This window comes from Carlito syrichta, unplaced genomic scaffold (assembly GCF_000164805.1).
Source record: "Carlito syrichta isolate Samal-C Ts95f unplaced genomic scaffold, Tarsius_syrichta-2.0.1 Scaffold111536, whole genome shotgun sequence".
Lineage (NCBI taxonomy): Eukaryota > Metazoa > Chordata > Mammalia > Primates > Tarsiidae > Carlito > Carlito syrichta.
Genome location: NW_007055632.1, coordinates 20,605 through 39,930, shown reverse-complemented (window position 1 = coordinate 39,930; position 19,326 = coordinate 20,605). Strand labels below are relative to the sequence as shown.

Genomic DNA, 19,326 nt, shown 5'->3' with positions numbered 1-19,326 from the left:
CCATGCTCGGCTGATTTTTTTTTTTTTTTTTTTTAATTGTAGAGATGAGGTCTCGCTGCCCAGGCGGGTCTCGAACCCGTGGGCTCAGGCAATCCACTCACCTCAGCCTCCCAAAGGCACGGGATTACAGGCTGAGCCACCGAGCCCGGCTCAATAAAGCTATTTTTTAAAATGCCATTTCACTGCCAATTGAAGCAGAGGTTGAAACTTCTTTTCCTCATTCAAAAAACAAAAGCCCCTTTGAAAAAGGTCTCTTGGATCACAAAGTTCGTGAACTCACTAGCCTCTGTGCCATACAGTTCATTCAAGATAAGAAGTCAGTTCATTTACTCATGGCTCCTCCTACATAAATGTAATGTGGAATGGCAGGAAGAGATCTCCTCTCATGTTAAAATTATCAAAGGTACAGAGTATTTCATAAAAGCTTCCTTTACCTGTGTAACTCAGAGAATGCAAAGCTAAAGGTAGACAGAAGCTATCGTCCCATACCAAAAATATCACTTAAATATTTGAAAAAAAAAAGCTTGAATATTCTTCTGAAAGCAAGAGATAATTTTAAAATATTATTTCTATAGTAGCATAAACACAACTATAGAGAGGATCAAAATATATAAGACTAAGAAGGCAAAACATAAAACTTCAAGAGCCCCCTCCCTTGGCCTTATGTAGTCACTCTCCCTGTGATTAGGGTGGTTGGATTGCTAGGAAGTAGTAATTTAGACCAGAGCTTCTCAAAGTGTATTCCATGGATTGATGCCAGTCCACAACAAACTCTTGTTACTTATCCATAACCTAAGTGTAAAACCTCAAACTATAAGTATCCTAGAAGAAAATATAGGAAACACACTTATGAAAACTGGAATAGGAACCAATTCCTGATCAACTTTCCAAAAGCGAATGCCATAAAAGATAAGTCAAATGGAACCTTACCATACTGAAAATCTTCTGCAAAGCAATGGAAACCATCAGGAAAATGGAGAGACAGCCCACCGAATGGAAGAAAATATTTGCCAACTATAAACCTGACAAAGGTCTAACATCCAGGGTCTACAAGGAACTCAAACATGCCAAAAGGAAAAAACAAACAACCCTATTAAAAAAAATGGGCAAGCCGGGCTCGGTGGCTCAGCCTGTAATCCCGCGCCTTTGGGAGGCTGAGGTGAGTGGATTGCCTGAGCCCGCGGGTTCAAGACCCGCCTTGGCCGCGAGAACTCATCTCTACAATAAATCAAAAAATCAGCCGGGTGTGGTAGCACATGCCTGTAATTCTGGCTACTCGGAAGGCTGAGGCGGAAGGATCGCCGGGGTCCAGCAGGTCGAGGCTGTGGTGGCCGGGAGCGGCCACTGCACTCGTCTGGGCGACAGAGTGAGACTCCAACTCAAAAAAAAAAAAAAAAAGGGCAAAAGATACGAATACACATTTCTCAGAAGAAGACATACGAGCAGCCAACAGATACATGAAAAAAATGCTCAGCCTCACTAATTATCAAAGAAATACAAATTAAAACCACACTGAGATACCACCTAACTCCAGTGAGGATGGCCATCAACAACTCAAAAAACAACAGATGTTGGAGAGGACGTGGGAAAAAGGGAAAACTTCTACACTGTTGATGGGAGTGTAAATTAGTACAACCTCTGGGGAAAACAGTGTGGCAATTTCTAAAAGGTCTAAAAAATTAACCTCCCATATGACCCAGCAACCCCCCTTCTGGGAATATACCCAGAGGAACTCAAATCACTCTATAAAAAAGATATCTGCACACACATGTTTATTGCAGAATTATTCACAATAGCAAAAACATGGAATCAACCATGCTGCCCACTGAAAGTGAACTGGATAAAGAAAATGTGGTACATTTACATGATGAATATTATACAGCCATAAAGGCACAAAATTATGAACTTCACAGTAACTTGATGAAATCAGAGTCTATAATACTCAGTGATTTATCACAGAAACAAAGATCTGAGTACTACATGGACACTGAACAGTTATCATAATACTATAAGAAAGGGATTGGCAGTAGTGAGACACTGCCAGGGAAGGGAGGGGCACATAACATCAATAAGGGTACCCAAATTTTACCTGTACAATGACGACTTATGTAACTAACCCTGAATTGTACCTTACATCTTTAAAATTAAAAATAAATAAATAAATAAAAAGGCTGTCTAAACACCACAGAAGGCTGGACATGGTGGCTCATGCCTATAATCCCAACACTTTGAGAGGCAAAGGTAGGAGGACTGCTTGCACCCAGGAGTTCAAGACCAGTCAGGGCAACACAATAAGACCTCATTCTCTACAAAAAAATTTCAAAATTAACCAAGTGTAGTGGTGTGCACCTGTAGTACCAGCTACTCGGGAAGTTGAGATGGTAGGATCACTTAAGTCCAGGAGGTTAAAGTGCAATGAGCTGAGATCACACCACTACACTCCAGTCGAGGAGACAGTGTGAAACCCTGTCTCAAAAAACAAAAATAAAAACAAACAGACAAACAAAATAACCTGGGCACAGTGGCTCACACCTATAATCCCAGTATTTTGGGAGGCTGAAGTGGGAGAATTACTTGAGCCCAGGAGTTCAAGACTAGCCTAGGCAACACAGTGAGACCTGATCTCAACAAAAAAATCAAAAAATTGGTGATGTATGCCTGTCATCCCAGATACTCAGAAGAATGAGGCCAAAGGATCTCTTAAGTCCAGGAGATTGGGGCTGTGGTGAGCCATGACTGTGCTATTACACTCTAGCCTGGGTGGCAGAGTGAGATCCCAATTCAAACAAACAAACAAACAAAACAAAATAAAACAAAGGCCACAGAATTAACTTCTTAGCCTTGATGTTTAGGTCGGGTTGAGAGGAGACTTTTCCTCTACGCTCTTAGTTTCAATGACTGGAATCTATAAATTAAACTGAAAAGAAGCCGGGTGCAGTGGCTCCCGCCTGTAATCCCAGCACTTTGAAAGGCAGAGGGAGAGGATTGCCTGAGCCCACTGGTTTGAGAACAGCCTAAGCAACATGGCAAGACCTCGTTTCAACAATAAAAAAAAAAAAATTAGTGGGGCGTGGTGGCACATGCCTGTAGTTCCAGCTACCTGGAATGCTCAGGCAGAAGGATCGCCTGAGCCCAGCAGGTCGAGGTTGCGGTGGCTGTGAGCATGACACTGCACTCCAGCCTGGGCAACAGAGTGAGACTCCGAATCAAAAACAAAACAAAACAAACAAAAACAATTGACAAGAAACAGTTTAACAAGAGAAAAGAGTTGGTTCACATGTGTATCAAGCATTCACAGGGAAAAAAAAAAGTAAAAACCCAAAGAGACAGTTAGATGCAGGAGTTTATATACAGTGATAAACTGCAGATAAGTGATTAGACACAGGAAAAAAGATTTGGGCTTCTATGGATATAAATTTTAGGAAAGCAAATACATGGGGAATTGGCTTGTATAACATTTTCAGGGGAAAGAAAAAACTTAAAATAAAATAAACAAATACATGGGGGAAACTAAGATAAGAGTTATTTTAGTAAGGTTTACTTGTGCAAACTAAAGTTGGTACCATCTCCAGGGATAATAGTCTTCTCTGGTGATTCAGAAGTGTCCTCCTCTTCCTGGTACAAAAAATGGAGGGAGGACACCTCCACAAAGAGAAATTTATGTCCTGCTTTTAGGCATATAGGGGGACAGTAAAGGGCTCTTTTTGCATCTGCTGCTTCTCAATTGCCTTCCCCTCAAAATAATTCTTATGCCAAAGTGGTATATTTGGGGATGGCAAATTCTGATCCCCTTCATGCTCAGTGTAGAGAGGTGAAAAAGAGAGAGAGCCATGACAACCAGCTATGGTCTGAAAGAGAGGAGTATGCAGTACAATTCACATGGACTCCAATTTACAATCCAACTGGTTTATCCTGAGTCCTGGAAACCCAATCCAATCCAATATAGTCAGAACTGTATGTACAGATTTTGCTAGGAAAATTGTTAACTGAAATGAGGATAGATTCTACAAGACACCTTTATCATTATTTTATTAATAGGCAAAAAAAACCACTAAAATATTTAAATAATCTCAATCTGAACATAAACCCTACTGGAATCTCTGGCAATAATATCTAATTTACCAAAATATCACTTTTCTTTCACATATTTCACCAAAGACGAGTTCTAAATGCACAGGGAAAACCCTCTGAATGCATTTCTACAGAAAGGAGAAAATGCTAAATTAAAAAAAAATTTAATGTCAAATCTTCCCAATCAGATTAACTGAACTAAATTAACAGGATATTAGATGTAACCACAAAAGGAAAGAGAACTGGAGTGTCTCTGCTTTATAAGGTTATAACTGTGTGTGGCCTAAGCTAAATGTTCTGATCACTATAAGACAAAAAAATTGTTTTGAAAGTGAAACACAAGAGCAGTAACCTGAAAGATGTCAACGATTAGGACCACACAAAAGGAGAGTTTGAAAAAGATAAGCAAAACCAAGCTTAACCATAAGCACAACTTTTATGGTTTTTCTATACACCAAGCACTATTCCAAGTGCTTTACATCTATTAACCCATATAAACCATTGCAAATAATTGATGACCCTGCTTCCTAACTGGATTTACCCTGATTTTTTTTTTTCATACTCATTGCTTTTGCAGAGTTCCTGGCAAGCTCTCAAACTCTGAACTACAAGTAAACTACACACTACATGAATTACAAACTGCATAAATCCTAAACACACCAATGTCACTGATTTTCAATCTCTTCACTATTTCAATTATTTAATGTTCCCAGGTGGCTTACCTCATCACACCATAACGATTATTTTAAAAGTTGAACCAGCTGAAATCAACAGTGGCATGACTAGGTATCATTAAACTAGAAATCAAAATCACTGATCTGTTGGCTGAAATTGTGTTTGCATTATAATATGCTATTTCAATCAATTTTAAAGCACTAAAAGTATAACCAGTATTCTTAATAAGCAATGTGACAGAAACACCACATGAAAAATAGTTACCTGAATTTGAATCTGGAAAAGACAAATAGCAAATATTGGTTTTCTGAAAAAGAAAACAAAAGCTATATATGCTGGACACACACACATAACCAATAAAAAACAAACAGAAATAAAATAGACTATACAGAGCAATAGGTTTACTTACTTCTTTATCAGTAAGTTTGGAATGTTGAGGATAAATTACCTAGAAAAAAAGAGTTAGATTGTGTTAAATATATTAAAAACATTAATAAGGATTTCTAAAATACTAGTTGGCAATTGTCAAATACCTTTAAGAACAGTTTATAGACATTGACAGGTGGTTGCATTGAGAAAAAAAAAAAGAGTTCACAGGTAAATGGATAAAGGAAGTGTGGCACAAAAACACAATAGATTATTCAGCCATAAAAAAGAAAGAAGCTGGCCCAAAGGAAGTGGGTTATTAGAACTTATTATATTAGTGTTGCCAGGCACGGTGGCTCATGCCTGTAATTGTAGCACTTTGGGAGGAGGAGGCAAGAAGGTAAATCAAAAAACTAGCCAGGTGTGGTAGCGCATGCCTATAGTTCCAGCTACTTGAAAGAGTAAGGCAGAAGGATCCCCTGAGCCCAGTAGATAAAGGCTGTGGTGGCCATGAGTGTGTCACTGCACTCTAGTCTGGGCAACAGAGTGAGACCACGACTCAAAAAACCAACAAAAAAGATTAGTATCTCTAAAGTTGGCATATAACTCCCCACTGCTTACTGCTAAATTTGACTGGCTTTCTAAAAAAGAAAAAAAAAAACGTTAAATTATATATATATATGCATATATGTATGTATGTGTATATATATATATATATATATGTATGTATGTATATATATATATTTTTTGAGTTGGAGTCTCACTCTGTCACCCAGACTGGAATGCAGCGGCTACTCCCAGCCACCGCAGCCTCGACCTGCTGGGCTCCAATGATCCTTCTGCCTCAGCCTTCCAAGTAACTAGAACTACAGGCGCGCACTACCACGCCCGGCTAATTTTTGACTTATTGTAGAGATGAGGTCTCACTAAGTTGCCCAGGCGGGTCTCAAACGTGAGGGCTCAGGCAATCCACTCACCTCAGCCTCCCAAGGCACGGGATTACAGGCTGAGCCACTGAGCCATAAAAAAGAAAGAAGCTGGTCCAAAGGCCAGCTAGTCGGCTTTATATATTTCTTTAGTTTGTTTGTTTTGTTTTTGAACTGGGGTCTCCCTCTGTAGCCTAGCCTGGAGGGCAGTGACATGATTACAGTACACCACAACCTCAACCTACTGGGTTCAGGTGATCTTTCCACCTCAGCCTCCTCAATAGCTGGGATAACAAGCGTGCACCACCATAATCAGTTCATTTTTTAATTTCTGTATAGAGACAAGGTCTCACTACATTGCCTAGGCTGCTCAAAAATAAAAATGATGGCCAGGCTCGGTGGCTCAGCCTGTAATCCCAGCACTTTAGGAAGTGGAGACGATTGGATTGCCTGAGGCGGTGTGTTCGACCAGCCCGGACAACTTGGTGAGACCTCGACTCTACAGTAAATCAGAAAAATTAGCCAGGAGTGGTAGAGTGAGCCTGTAGGTCCAGCTACTTGGAAGGCTGAGGCGGAAGGATCACTGGAGCCCAGCAGGTCAACGCTGGGGTGGCCGCCGTGAGTGTGCCACTGCACTCCAGCCTGGGTGAGAGAGTGAGACTCCAACTCAAAAAAAAATAATAATAATAATAAAAATAAAAGTGACAATAATTTTTTTGTAGTCACACCTTATTCTCTCCTCCCTGCCTTCCACTCCCATTGCTCCACTACCAGAAAGACAATCAGTGATCTGCTTCCAGTCACTATAAATTTGCCTAATTTGCTGGGCTCGGTGGCTCAGCCTGTAATCCCATGCTTTGGGAGGCTGAGGTGGGTGGATTACCTGAGCCCGCGGGTTCGAGACCCGCCTGGGCAACTTGGCGAGAGCTCATAAATCAAAAAAATTGGGCGGGTGTGATAGTGCGCGCCTGTAGTTCCAGCTATTTGGAAGGCTGAGGCGGAAGGATCACTGGAACCCAGCAGGTCGAGGCTGCAGTGCCCGGAGTGGCCACTAGACTCCAGTCTGGGTGACAGAGTGAGACTCCAACTGGAAAAAAAAAAAAAAATTTACCTAATCTGATCATTTCATATAAATGGAATGATAAAATATGCAGTCTGTTAGTATTTTGGTCACTGGCTTCTTTCAGTTAGCATAATGTTATTTATTTATTAGTTTAAATTTTTTATTTTAAATATGTGGGATACAATTCAATTTAATACATATTAGGTATACAAATGTTCATTATGCAGGTACCCTTGTTGATGAGGTGTGCCCCTGTTCCTGGCAGTTTCCCACTACTGACAATCCCGCCCCCACCATCACCTGGCAGTTTCCCACTACTACCAATTCCTTCCTTAGAGTATTACGATAGTTGTTCTAGGTCTGCCTATGAGAACATGTGATACTCGGTTCTTTGTTTCTATGATACATCACTCAGTATTATAGACTCTAAGTTCATCCAAGTTGCTGTGAAGTTCATAATTTTGTCTGTCTTTATGGCTGTGTAATATGCCATTGTGTATATGTACATTTTTTTTTGTCCAGTCCTCTTTTGATGGGCAGCATGGATGGTTCCATGTTTTTGCTACTGTAAATAATGCTGCAATAAACATGTGTGTGCAGGTGTCTTTTTCATAGAGTGATTTGAGTTCCTCTAGGTATACTACCCATAGGGGGATTGCAGGATCTTAAGGGAGGCCAATTTTTAGATCTTTTAGGAATCACCAAACTGTTTTCCACAGAGCCTATACTAGTTTACACTCCCATCAACAGTGTAAAAGTGTTCCCTTTTCCCCTCATCCTCTCCAGCATCTGTTGTTTTTTTTTGTTATTGATGATGGTCATCCTGACTGGAGTTAGGTGGTATCTCAGTGTGGGTTTAATTTGCATTTCCTTGATAACTAGTGAGGCTGAGCATTTTTTCATATATCTGTTGGCTGCTCATATGTCTTCTTTTGACAAGTGTCTATTCATATCTTTTGCCCACTTTGTAATGGGACTGTTTTTTTCTTTTTGGCACATTTGAGTTCCTTGTAGATCCTAGATGCTAGGCCTTTGTCAGCTAAGCAGTTGGTAGATATTTTTTCCCAGGCTATGGGCTGTCTCCCTACTCTCTCAATGGTTTCTTTGGCTTTGCAGAAGCTTGTCAGTTTGATGAGGTCCCACTTGTCTATCTTATCTCTTATGACCTGGGCACTTGAGGTTTTCACCAGGAATTGGTGGCCAGTTCCAATTTCCCTAAGGGCGTCTCCTGTGTTTTCTTTTTTTTTTTTTTTCCAATTGGAGTCTCACTCTGTTGCCCAGACTGGAGTGCAGTGGCTGCTCCCGGCCAATGCAGCCTCACCTACTGGGCTCTGGCAATCCTTCCACCTCAGCCTTCCAAGTAACTGAAACTACAGGAACGCGCTACCATGCCCGGCTAGTTTTTTGGTTTTTTTTTAATTGTAGAGATGAAGTCTTGCTAAGTTGCCTGGGCGGGTCTCGAACTCGCAGGCTCAGGCAATCCACTCACCTTGGTCTCCCAAAGTGCTGGGATTACAGGCTGAGCCACCGAGCCCAGCCTCCTGCGTTTTCTAAGGTCCTTATAGTTTGAGGTTTTGTATTTAGGTATTTGATCCATTTAGAGTTGATTTTTGTGTATGGTGATAGGTAGAGGACTTGTTTTAATCTTCTGCATGTGGTCAGTCAGTTTTCCCAGCACCATTTACTGAATAGGTTTTCCTCTCCCCAGTGGTTGGTGGTGGAGGCTCTGTCGAAGATGAATTGGTTGAGAAATTGAGTTTTTGCTTCTGGAATCTCTATCCTGTTCCATTGGTCTATATGCCTGTTCTTGTATCAATATCAGGCTGTTTTGATTATTGTAGCTTTATAATAAAGTTTAAAGTCTTCTCCTGCTTTGTTGTTTTGTTTTGTTTGGTTTGGGTTTTTTTGTTGAGGATTGTTTTAGCTATTCATGGTCATTTAAGTTTCCAAATGAATTCTTATGTTGTTTCTGGATCCGAGAAGAATGCTGCTGGTAATTTTTAACAGGTATTGTGTTAAATCTGTAGATTGCCTTGGGTAGAATGGACATCTTAACAATGGTGATTCTTCCAATTCATGAACATAGAATATTTTTCCATTTGTTTGTCTCATCTTTGACTTCTTTGAGCAGTGTTTTATAGTTTTCATTGTAAAGGTCTTTCATATCTCTGGTTAGGAAGATGTCAAGATCTTTCTTTTTTTTGTGGCTATTGTAAATGAGACTGTGCTTTTTATTTAGGGTTCTGTTTGTTTATTGTTGGTGTATAGGAAAGCAACTGTCTTTTGCACATTTATTTTATACCCTGAGATTTTGCCAAAGTCCTTTATCAGTACAAGGAGGTTTTTGACTGATTCTCTTGGGTTTTCAAGGTATAGAACCATGTCATCTGCAAAGAGGGATAACTTAACTTCCTCTTTTCCTATTTGGAAACCCCTGATTTCCTTCTCTTCTCTGATTGCTCTAGCTAGGACATCTTATACTATGTTGAACAGGAGGGGTGAGAGTGGGCAGCCTTGTCTTGATCCAGTTTTTAGAGGAAATGGTTCCAATTTCTGTCTGTTTAGTAGTATGTTGGCTGTGGGTTTCTCATAGATGGCTCTTACTATTTTGAGGTGTGTTCCATCTAGCCTAGATGTTTGAGGGTTTTTATCAAGAAGAAGTGCTGGATTTTATCGAAAGCTTTTTCTGCATCTAATGATATAATTGTGTAGTTTTTGCTTTCACATCTGTTGATGTATTTAAGCATGTTACAAATGTCGAACCAGTCCTGCATCCCAGGGATGAAGTCTACTTGGTCATTGTGGATGTTTTTTGAGATGTGTTGTTGGACCTGGTTTGCTAGAATCTGGTTGAGAATTTTAGCATCTGTGTTGAGTAAAGATATTGGCCTGTAGTTCTCTTTCTTTGCTGGATCTTTAACCAGTTTGGATATCAATGTGTTGTTGGCTTCATAAAATGATTTGGGTAGAGTTTCATCTTTCTCGATTGTCTGGAATACTTACAACAGGATTGGTACCAACTCTTTATTGTATGTTTTGTGGAATTCTACTGGAAAGTCATCTGGTCCAGGGTTTGTTGTTGTTGTTGTTCTGTAGATAGTTTTCTTATGACATTGTTGATTTCCTGCGCTGTTGTTGGTCTATTCAGGGTCTCAATTTCTTCTTGTTTCAACCTGCGTGATGTCAGAAAGTCCTCCATTTCATTTAGGTTTTCAAGTGTGTTACCATACAGGTGTACATAGCAATCTCTGATAATCTTTTGTGTTTCTTCAGGGTCAGTTGTGACTTGATCTTTTGCTTTTCTGATTGTGTTTATTTGGGTTTTTGCTTTTTCTTGGTCAGTCTACCTAGGGATCCATCAATCTTGTTTATCCTTTCAAAGAAGCAGCTTTTGGTTTCATTGCTTTTTTTTTTTTTACGTATTTTTATGTATTTATGTCCCAAATTTGGGCTTTTATTTTGGTAATCTGGATTTTTCTGCTGAAGTTATGGTTTTGGTGGTCTTGATTTTCCAGCTTCCTTAGGTGATTTGTTTGGCTGTTAACTTGTGATCTTTTCACTTTCTTCATGTGTGTTTGTAGAGATATGAATATCCCTCTTAGTACTGTTTTCATGGCATCCCAGAGATTCTGGTAAGATGTTTCTTCATTTTCATTTGTTTCTAGGGATTTTTTGGTCTCTGTTTGATTTCTGTGTTGGCCTATGAGTTGTTCAGCATCATGCTGTTTAGCGTTCATGTCTTTGTGGGTTTTGGGAGAACTTTGTTGGTGTTGACATTTATTTTTATTTCACTGTGGTCTGAGATGGTGCATGGCAGTATTTCAGTCTTATGAAATGTGTCTATGCTTGATATATGGCCAAGGATGTGGTAGATCTTAAAGTACATTCCATGGGGTGATGAGTAGAATGTATATTCTATGGTTGTTGGGTTGAGTGTTTAGAGTGTTCTGTAGTTATCAATTAAGTCCATTTATTTGGTCAAGTGTCACACTGAGGTTCCAAATCTTCTTGTTGATTTTTTTGTCTTGATGATCTGTCTAGGGTTGTGAATGGGGTATTTAAGTCCCCAGCTATGATAGTGTTAGACTAAATAAATCTTTTTTTAGATTACCTAGAAGCTGCTTTATGAAAGTTGGTCCTCCTATGTTGGGTACATATATGTTTAAGATGGTTATTTCCTGTTGATAGATTGAACCTTTTATCATTATGTAGTGATCTTTTTAAATTTTTGATAGCTTAAAGGGTATTTTGTCTGATATTAAGATTGCCACTCTTGCTTTCGTGTTCTGTTCACCTGAAATTTTGTTTTCCATCCTCTTACTTTGAGTCTGTGAGTGTCCTTTCTGGTGAGATGACTATCTTGAAGACAATATATTGTTGTATCATGATATTTTATCCAATTTGCCATTCGATGTCTTTTCAGTGGTGCATTTAGTTCATTCATATTCAGGCTAGTTATTGAGATGTGAGAGTTTATCCTTGTCATGAGGTTCTTATAGAGTTTGTTGTTGCTACTGTTTGTTGACTTTCTTTTGATTTTGGGGTTGATTCATGTGTGTTTTCAATCTTTTTCCTGAATTCTTGGGAAGGGCATTTTCGTTCTTTTTTCCTTTCTTCTGTGTTTAATACTTTCTTAAGTATTTCATGTAGAGCCGGTCTGGAGGCAGCATAAACTCTTAGGGATTGAATGTCTGGGAAGGATTTTAATTCTCCATCATTGATGAAACTTAGCTTAGCTGGGTAGATAGCTCTTGGTTGAAATTGTTTATCTTTGAGAACTTTGAAGATTGGGCTCCCGTCTCTCCTGGTCTGAAGTGTTTCTGTAGACAAGTCTGTTGCTATTCTAACTGGTCTTTCCTGGTAGGTTATCTGAGCTTACTCTCTTACTACCTTTAAGATTTTTTCTTTCATACCTACTTTGCGTAGGCAAATTACTATGTGTCCATGAGTTGATCTTCTCATTTGTTGTCTTACAAGGGTTCTCTGAATCGCTTGTGTTTGAATGGTCGCATCACTAATGAGATGAGGGAAGTTTTCTTGGATACTTTCATGGAATGCCTATTCTACAGTGCACTCTGTCTCTCTATCTGCCTCAGGGATTCCAATAAATCTTAGGCTCAGCCTCTTGATATAATCACTCATCTCTTAGAGGTTTTATTGTCTTTTAAGTTTCTTGTCTATGTTTTTAACAGTTTGGGTTAGTTTCATATTTTGGTCCTCAAGCTCTGAGATTCTTTCTTATGCTTGGTTAATTCTGCTTTCCATGCTTGTAAGTTTATTATTTATTTCATTCATTGTATTCTTTATTGCTGTTATCTCAGATATCAACTCCTTCATTCTTTCCTCTTGTCTCTCCTCATTTCTATTTATTCTATTAATATCTGGGTTTGTGGTTTGAGACCAGTCATTCTGGGGGTTCTTCATTGTTTGAGTTCCAAAGTCTGTATTCTCAATGGCTGTCCTCCCAGGTGTCTGTGTGAGACTCATATTCTTCCTTTGGTTTTTCTTCATTTGTGTAGATTTTTCTTCATTTGTGTAGGTTTTCCTCCCCTCCCCTCCCTTTTTAAAACCTCTTCCTAGCCGGGCTCAGTGGCTCAGCCTGTAATCCCGTGCCTTTGGGAGGCTGAGGTGAGTGGATTGCCTGAGCCCGCAAGTTCGAGACCCGCCTGGGCAGTGAGACCTCATCTTTACAATAAATCAAAAAATCAGCCGGGCATGGTAGCACATGCCTGTAATTCTGGCTACACGGAAGGCTGAGGCAGAAGGATTGCCGGAGCCCAGCAGGTCGAGGCTGCGGTGGCCGGGAGCAGCCACTGCACTCCAGTCTGGGCGACAGAGTGAAACTCCAACTCAAAAAAAAAAAAAAAACCTCTTCTTTAATTCTGCTGTTCAGTGATGGGGGATAGCTTTTATTTCTGCTTGCTCAATCTCCTATTCTTTCTTATGCAGATCCTCTGGTTTTGTTCAATTCTAAAGCTCACTAATAATCATTTTTTAAATTGCTTAAAAAGAATGAAATTCTGTCATTTACAATACATGGATGGATCTGGAGGGGATTATGTTAAGTGAAATAAGCCAGGAACAGAAGGACAAATATTGAATGTTCTCACTCATATGTGGGAGTGTTAAAAAGGGGAGAGGGAGTTCAAAGAGAAAGTAAAACGAGGCAAAAAGAAGCTGGGAAGCTAGAAGTTGGGAAGAGTAGCGGGATGGGGGGATAAAGAGAAGATGGCTAATGGGTATAAAATATAATTAGAAGGAATAAGATCTAATGTCTGGTAGCACAATAGGGCAACTATGGTTAACAATGATTTATTGTATATTTCAAAATAACTAAAACAGTGGAATTGGAGTGCTCCTAACACAAAGAAATAAGTGTTTCAGGTGATGGATATCTCGAGTACCCTGATTTAATCATTACAGTGTATGCTTGTATCAAGATTTCACATGTACCCCATAAACATATACAACTATTATGTATCCATAAACATTTTTAAAACTTTTTAAAGAAATAGTTCACAAACTTTAATAATTATTGAATAAGGGTAAAGCTAGGAGAATTGGGTAGGATTCATATTAGGTAAAAAAAAATTTTTTTGGTTGGGAGCAGTGGCTCACACCTGTAATCCCAGCACTTTGGGAGGTAGAGGCAAGAGGACTGCCTGAGCCCACGGGTTTGAACCAGCCTGGGCAACATGGTGAGACCTCGTCTCTACAATAAATCAAAAAATTAGCAGGCATGGTGGTGCTTGCCTATAATTCCAGCTATTTGGAAGACTGAAGCAGAAGGATCACCTGAACCCAGGTCGAGGCTGCAGTGGTCGGTAAGCATGCCATTGCACTCCAGCCTGGGCAACAGAGTGAGACTCCGAATAAAAAAAAAAAACCTAAAAAACAATTATCGGACCCAAAGTTACCTCTAAAAGATTGGTAAAATCTTAAATTATCAAAAATAATGTATCAACTGAATTACTAAAAACTCAAAAGTTTACTGAGTTTTCTTTGGAAGCCTCTAATTGAAAGAGAACTTGATCTATCTTTCAGCAGGTAGTTTTCAATTGATTTCAAGTAGTAATACACATCACTAACTACTAAGTAGTAAAAGAAAAATGAAAAGGGAAAATAGTTATCTGCAGCTGAAGAAATTTCAAGGACCATCTCCTATCATAAAGCCTATCCTAATTCCCTCTGATTCTTTTACATAATTATTATGCATTTTCTTAGGCAGGTTGGTTTAGTGCCCGCAGTGACCACAGCTACCTTATGAGGGAAGCTCCTGCAAGGAAAGTAGAACTAAGTCAGAGCAACTACTGCCAGAACAAACACTAGTAAACACCAAACCCAAGGGCATCCACTCTGTAGGCCAACCAACCATCATGTAATGACCAATATTATCTTCTTATGAGATGAACAATAAATTTATCAAAGTAACAAAAAGCAGGTACTCAATACTCCTTGACTACTCGACTGGCACTATACATTAATGATGTACAGAAGACATCTTGTGTACATTGGCAGTAATGCCTCTCCCTCTTGTTGTCAGTGATTTTCAAATAAGACACCAGCAGTCCCTTAAAGCAGTGGTTCCCAACCTTTTTGTCACCACAGACCAGTTTTGTGGAAGACAATTTTTCCACAGACAGGGTGGGAGCAGGGGGATGGTTTCAGCATGATTCAAGTGCATTGCATTTATTGTGCACTTTATTTCTATTATTATTAAATTGCAACATACAATAAAATAATTATACAATGCACCATAATGCAGAATCAGTGGGACCCCTGATCTTGTTTTCCTGCAACTAGATGGTCCCATCTGGGAGTGATGGGAGACAGCGACACCCAAAATGTTTTGCTTATGTCCAGTCTACTCCGTAATCTCATTTTGGTTGCTGTCACCACAGAAAACCCTGCTTCACAAAGATAGGATGTTGGAAATGGAAGCAAGCTTTTCGGTGCTGATCTGACAGGAAGTGGAGCTCAGGTGGTAATGCGAGCAATAGGGAGAAGCTGTAAATACAGATAGAGACCGCTTCCCTACTGCTCACCTCTGGCTGTGCGCTCTAGTTCCTAACAGGCCACTGACCAGTACTGCTTTGTGGCCTGGGGGTTGGGGACCCCTGCCTTAAAGGATACCTTGTGGTGCTAGGAAGCCATCTGAGGTAGAGTCAGGGCTCAAAACACACACACACACACACACACACACACACACACACACACACACACACACACACACACACACACACATTTAGTCTTCCCTGTATACCAGGCACTATGACTCAAAAGTCTGCAAACTTTTCAAATTCCCAGGAAATAGTTTGCAGTTTAGGTATTTTTCTAGTAAGAAACTTTAAATCCCTATGTAGTTCAAAGTACACTTTTTACTTTGTGATTTCTCTTCCTGCTGTTACTGTTAGAAAGTCCTTCCCTAATCTCGTATTGGTTAAATTCTTGTTTCCTAAAGCATGGCACACATGCCATGGAGATATTACACGGCACATAGATCTTTCTAAATTTTAACAGCTATATGTACTATACTTATTTTAATGTATAGAGGAAAAACTAACACTCTAAATCAAGATAGCATGGATACAAATGCTTAAGCTATAGCTAAGTAAAAACAGGAGAAAGGGGTATGAAAGTCCGATTAAAGAAAAATATTAAGTAACAGCACATGTCATGTCAGAGAATGATGGAAATTTAGAAAACAACAATGAATTAAGTTTTTGCATATTTTCTTCAAATATTTTGTGGGATTTGTCTTTAATTCTGAGCTAGAGCTAAAATTTTTTCAAATTGCCAACTTTCCCAACACTATTTGTTCTAAACAAACAGAAAACCTATTTCCCATTCATATGTAATGCTCCACTGTTATCTTTTAATAACTCTTCCCACTTGCTATTCACATTTCAAATCACTTTAATCAATCCTCTACAGGAAAGGACAGAGCAGAAAGACAGAAAGAAACCAAGTCCTAAAACATTACTTAAATTCTAAATTCAGTCATGCCTTGAATTAGGCTCACCTACAAACTTTGTAATAACATGAATCAATAAAAACTTTTTTCTTATATCAGTTTGGACTAAGTTAATTATTACTTTACTTTTTTTTTTTTGAGTCAGGGTCTCACTCTATCACCTAGGCTAGAGTGCAGTGGCACGATCATGGTTCACCACAGAATTGACCTCCTGGAGTCAGGCGACCTTCCTGCCTCAGACTCCCTGTAGCCAGGACTACAGATGTATGCTACCACACCCAGCTAATTTTTTCAATTTTTTGTAGAGATGAGGTCTTGCTATGTTGCCCATGCTGGTCTTGAACTCATGGATTCAAACAATCTTCCAGTCAGGACTACAGACGCATGCCACCATACCCAGCTAACTTTTTTTATTTTTTGTAGAGATGAGGTCTTACTGTGTTGCCCAGGTTGGTCTTGAACTCCTGGAATCAAGCAATCTTCCCATGCCCGGCCTCCTGTCACTTTTAACAGAAAGAATCATGGTTGACTTTTTTCCTTGATGGCAGAAGGTACTGCTAAGTCTTAATTAATTAGACCTCAAACATTCTTCCTGGCTTTGTACTGGATTGCATTTATGGGAAGTTTGACTCTTTCCCCTACCAGCTAAAATCCTTCTTGGTTCCTAAATAAAGGCATTTGATATGGGTCAATTGTATTCTACTCTTTTTAAATTGCTATGTCATCGTTAACATTCAAACACAGCTGGGCATGGTGACTCAAGCCTATAATCTTAGCACTTTGGGAGGCAGAGGCAAGAGGACTGCCTAAGCTCAGGGGTTCAAGAACAGTCTGAGCAACATGGTGAGACTTTGTCTCAACAATAAACCAAAAAATCAGTCGGGCATGGTGGCACATGCCTGTGGTTCCAGCTACTCGGAAAGCTGAGGCAGAAGCATCACCAGAGCCTAGCACGTGGAGGCTGTGGTGGCCATGAGCATGCCACTGCAGTATCGCCTGGACAACAGCATGAGATTCCAATTAAAAAAAAAAAAAAAATTCTAACCACGTAAATGTTGAACTATTCAGTCATTTTTGTCAGAATCAGTCATTTGTTATAATAACTTATTAGACCAGTCCAACATATCTCATTTAGCCATTCCTAAAGGAAATAACTTCTAAAAGGAAAGGACTTTCATCATAATTCACAGAAACAAAATATCAAGTTCTTTTGGCAGTCATAGAATCATTTCCCCTGGTATTTTTTCCAGGATAAACACAGTCTTACAGAGTATCTATTTGGCTGGGCACAGTGGCTCATGCCTATAATCCCAGCACTTAGGGAGGCCAAGGTAAGAGGATTGCCTGAGCCCGTAGGTTTAAGACCCGCCTGGTCAACTAAGTGAGACCTCATCTCTACAATAAATCAAAAAATTAGCCACGCGAGGTGATGCATACCTATAGATCTAGCTGCTTGGAAGGCTGAGAAGGAAGGATCATCCGAGCCTAGCAGATCGAGGCTATGGTGGCTGTGAGTATGCCACTGCACTCCAGTCTAGACGACAGAGTGAGACTCTAACTCAAAAATAAATAAATAGAGTATCTATTTGATGTTTTAATTTTAACAAGGAAACCTTTTCAGCTAATTAAAAATAAATAGGAGATTCTCCCAACACATAAATGCCTTGACATATAGCTATTGTTTTCTTCTGAGAGGTATAGTCTTCAAGACTCATAAAGAACACCTCACACACTGAATTCACCTAAGAGGGGGCATAAAATGGTGGTTGGTTTCTAAAAAGAAGATGAAAATAGTTTAAGATTAGATTTTCTCAGGCAATCTGAGGATAAGAAATACAGTCTAGGGTTCAAATCCAGAAGTATCTCATCCATTTGGATGGTGCTGTGGACTGAACTGTGTCCCCCCACCCCCACCCCGCAAATCCATGTGTTGAAGCCCTAATCCCCAACATGATAGTATTTGAAGATGGGGCCTTTAGAAGGTAATTAGATCAAGAGGTAGAGCCTACATCATGGGATTAGTACCTTTATAAGAAGAAACACAAGAGAGGTCTCTTTCTCTCATCTTGTATAGACATAGCAAAAACACAGCTGTCTGCAAGCCAGGAGGAGGATTTTCACTGGGGATAAAATTGGCCATCATCTTGATTTTGGACCTCCCAGCCTCCACAACTAACAGAAATAAATGTCTGTTGTTTAAGTCACCCCATCTATGGTATTTTGTTATAGTAGCCTCAGCACACTGATACAGATGGTTTGTAGGAAGACAAGACAATATTTGAAAATAGGATGCACCAGTATGGTTACCACACACAGAGATCCTATTTTTTCATCCTTCTATCTTCTAAGACACAGTAAAGTATATATTTCCACCTGCCCTCACAGAAGGCAACAGACACAATATTAGCATTTTGCCTTCTTTCATTGTTGCTGTTACTTCTCATTCCATCATCCTAACCTAAATCTTCAGCATCTTCCTATCATCTCTTCTCCATTTAATTTTTTTTTTTAAGTTTACAGTTCATATTTACTCACCTTGACCTTGGACAAAAATAAATGAATATAGCTCTGCATCTTCAAATTCTGAGAGGCAGTGGGCACAATGCAAAGTACAGTACTGGTACCAAAACCAGGGTTTTGGTCTCAATTGGATGTGTACCTTCCACATGAATGATCCATTATTGCTCACTGATGTAGTTGTCCCTCTTGGTGGACAGAGCTTAAAGCCCAGCGGACCAGGAGAAGGGCAGGGCAGGGTGAGCCTGAAGAGGCAGGAGAGAGAGGACTATGTAGGAGACTGTGGACTAAACTAAGGAAGTTGCTCAACCAGAGCAACATGCAGAGACTCCATCTCTACAAGAAATAAAAAAAAAAAAAATTAGTTGGGCATGGTGGCCTGTACCTGTAGTCTCAGCTACTAGGGAAACTGAGCTGGGAGAACAGCTTGAGCCCAGGAGTTCTAGGATGCAGTGAGCTAGGATCATGCCACCATACTCCAGCATGGGTGACACAGCGAGATCCTATGTCTTAAAAAAAAAAATTCCTGAATAATTTTTTTTTTTAGTCAGGGTTTCACTCTGTCAGCCAGGCTGGAATACAGTGGCATGGTCACAGCCTCAACCTCCTGGGCTCAGAGGATCCTTCTGCCTCAGCCTGTAGCTGAAACTAAAGGTATATGCCACCATACACGACTAATTTTTTTTTTTTTTTTGAGTTAGAGTCTCACTCTGTCACCCAGACTGGAGTGCAGT

At 39.8% G+C, this 19,326-nt stretch overlaps 1 protein-coding gene across 2 annotated transcripts in view; it reads right to left on the bottom strand.

Moving 5' to 3' along the window:
• DENND6A (DENN domain containing 6A) overlaps positions 1-19,326 on the bottom strand; it is a 90,246-nt gene that overhangs the window by 58,215 nt on the left and 12,705 nt on the right. For both annotated transcript variants that reach the window (XM_008070044.2, XM_021718212.1), the window contains exons 2-3: positions 5,156-5,194; positions 5,011-5,053 (exon numbers count right to left, since the gene is read on the bottom strand). In XM_008070044.2, coding sequence (XP_008068235.1) covers positions 5,011-5,053; positions 5,156-5,194 — 82 coding nt within the window. The remainder of the gene's footprint in view (positions 1-5,010; positions 5,054-5,155; positions 5,195-19,326) is intronic.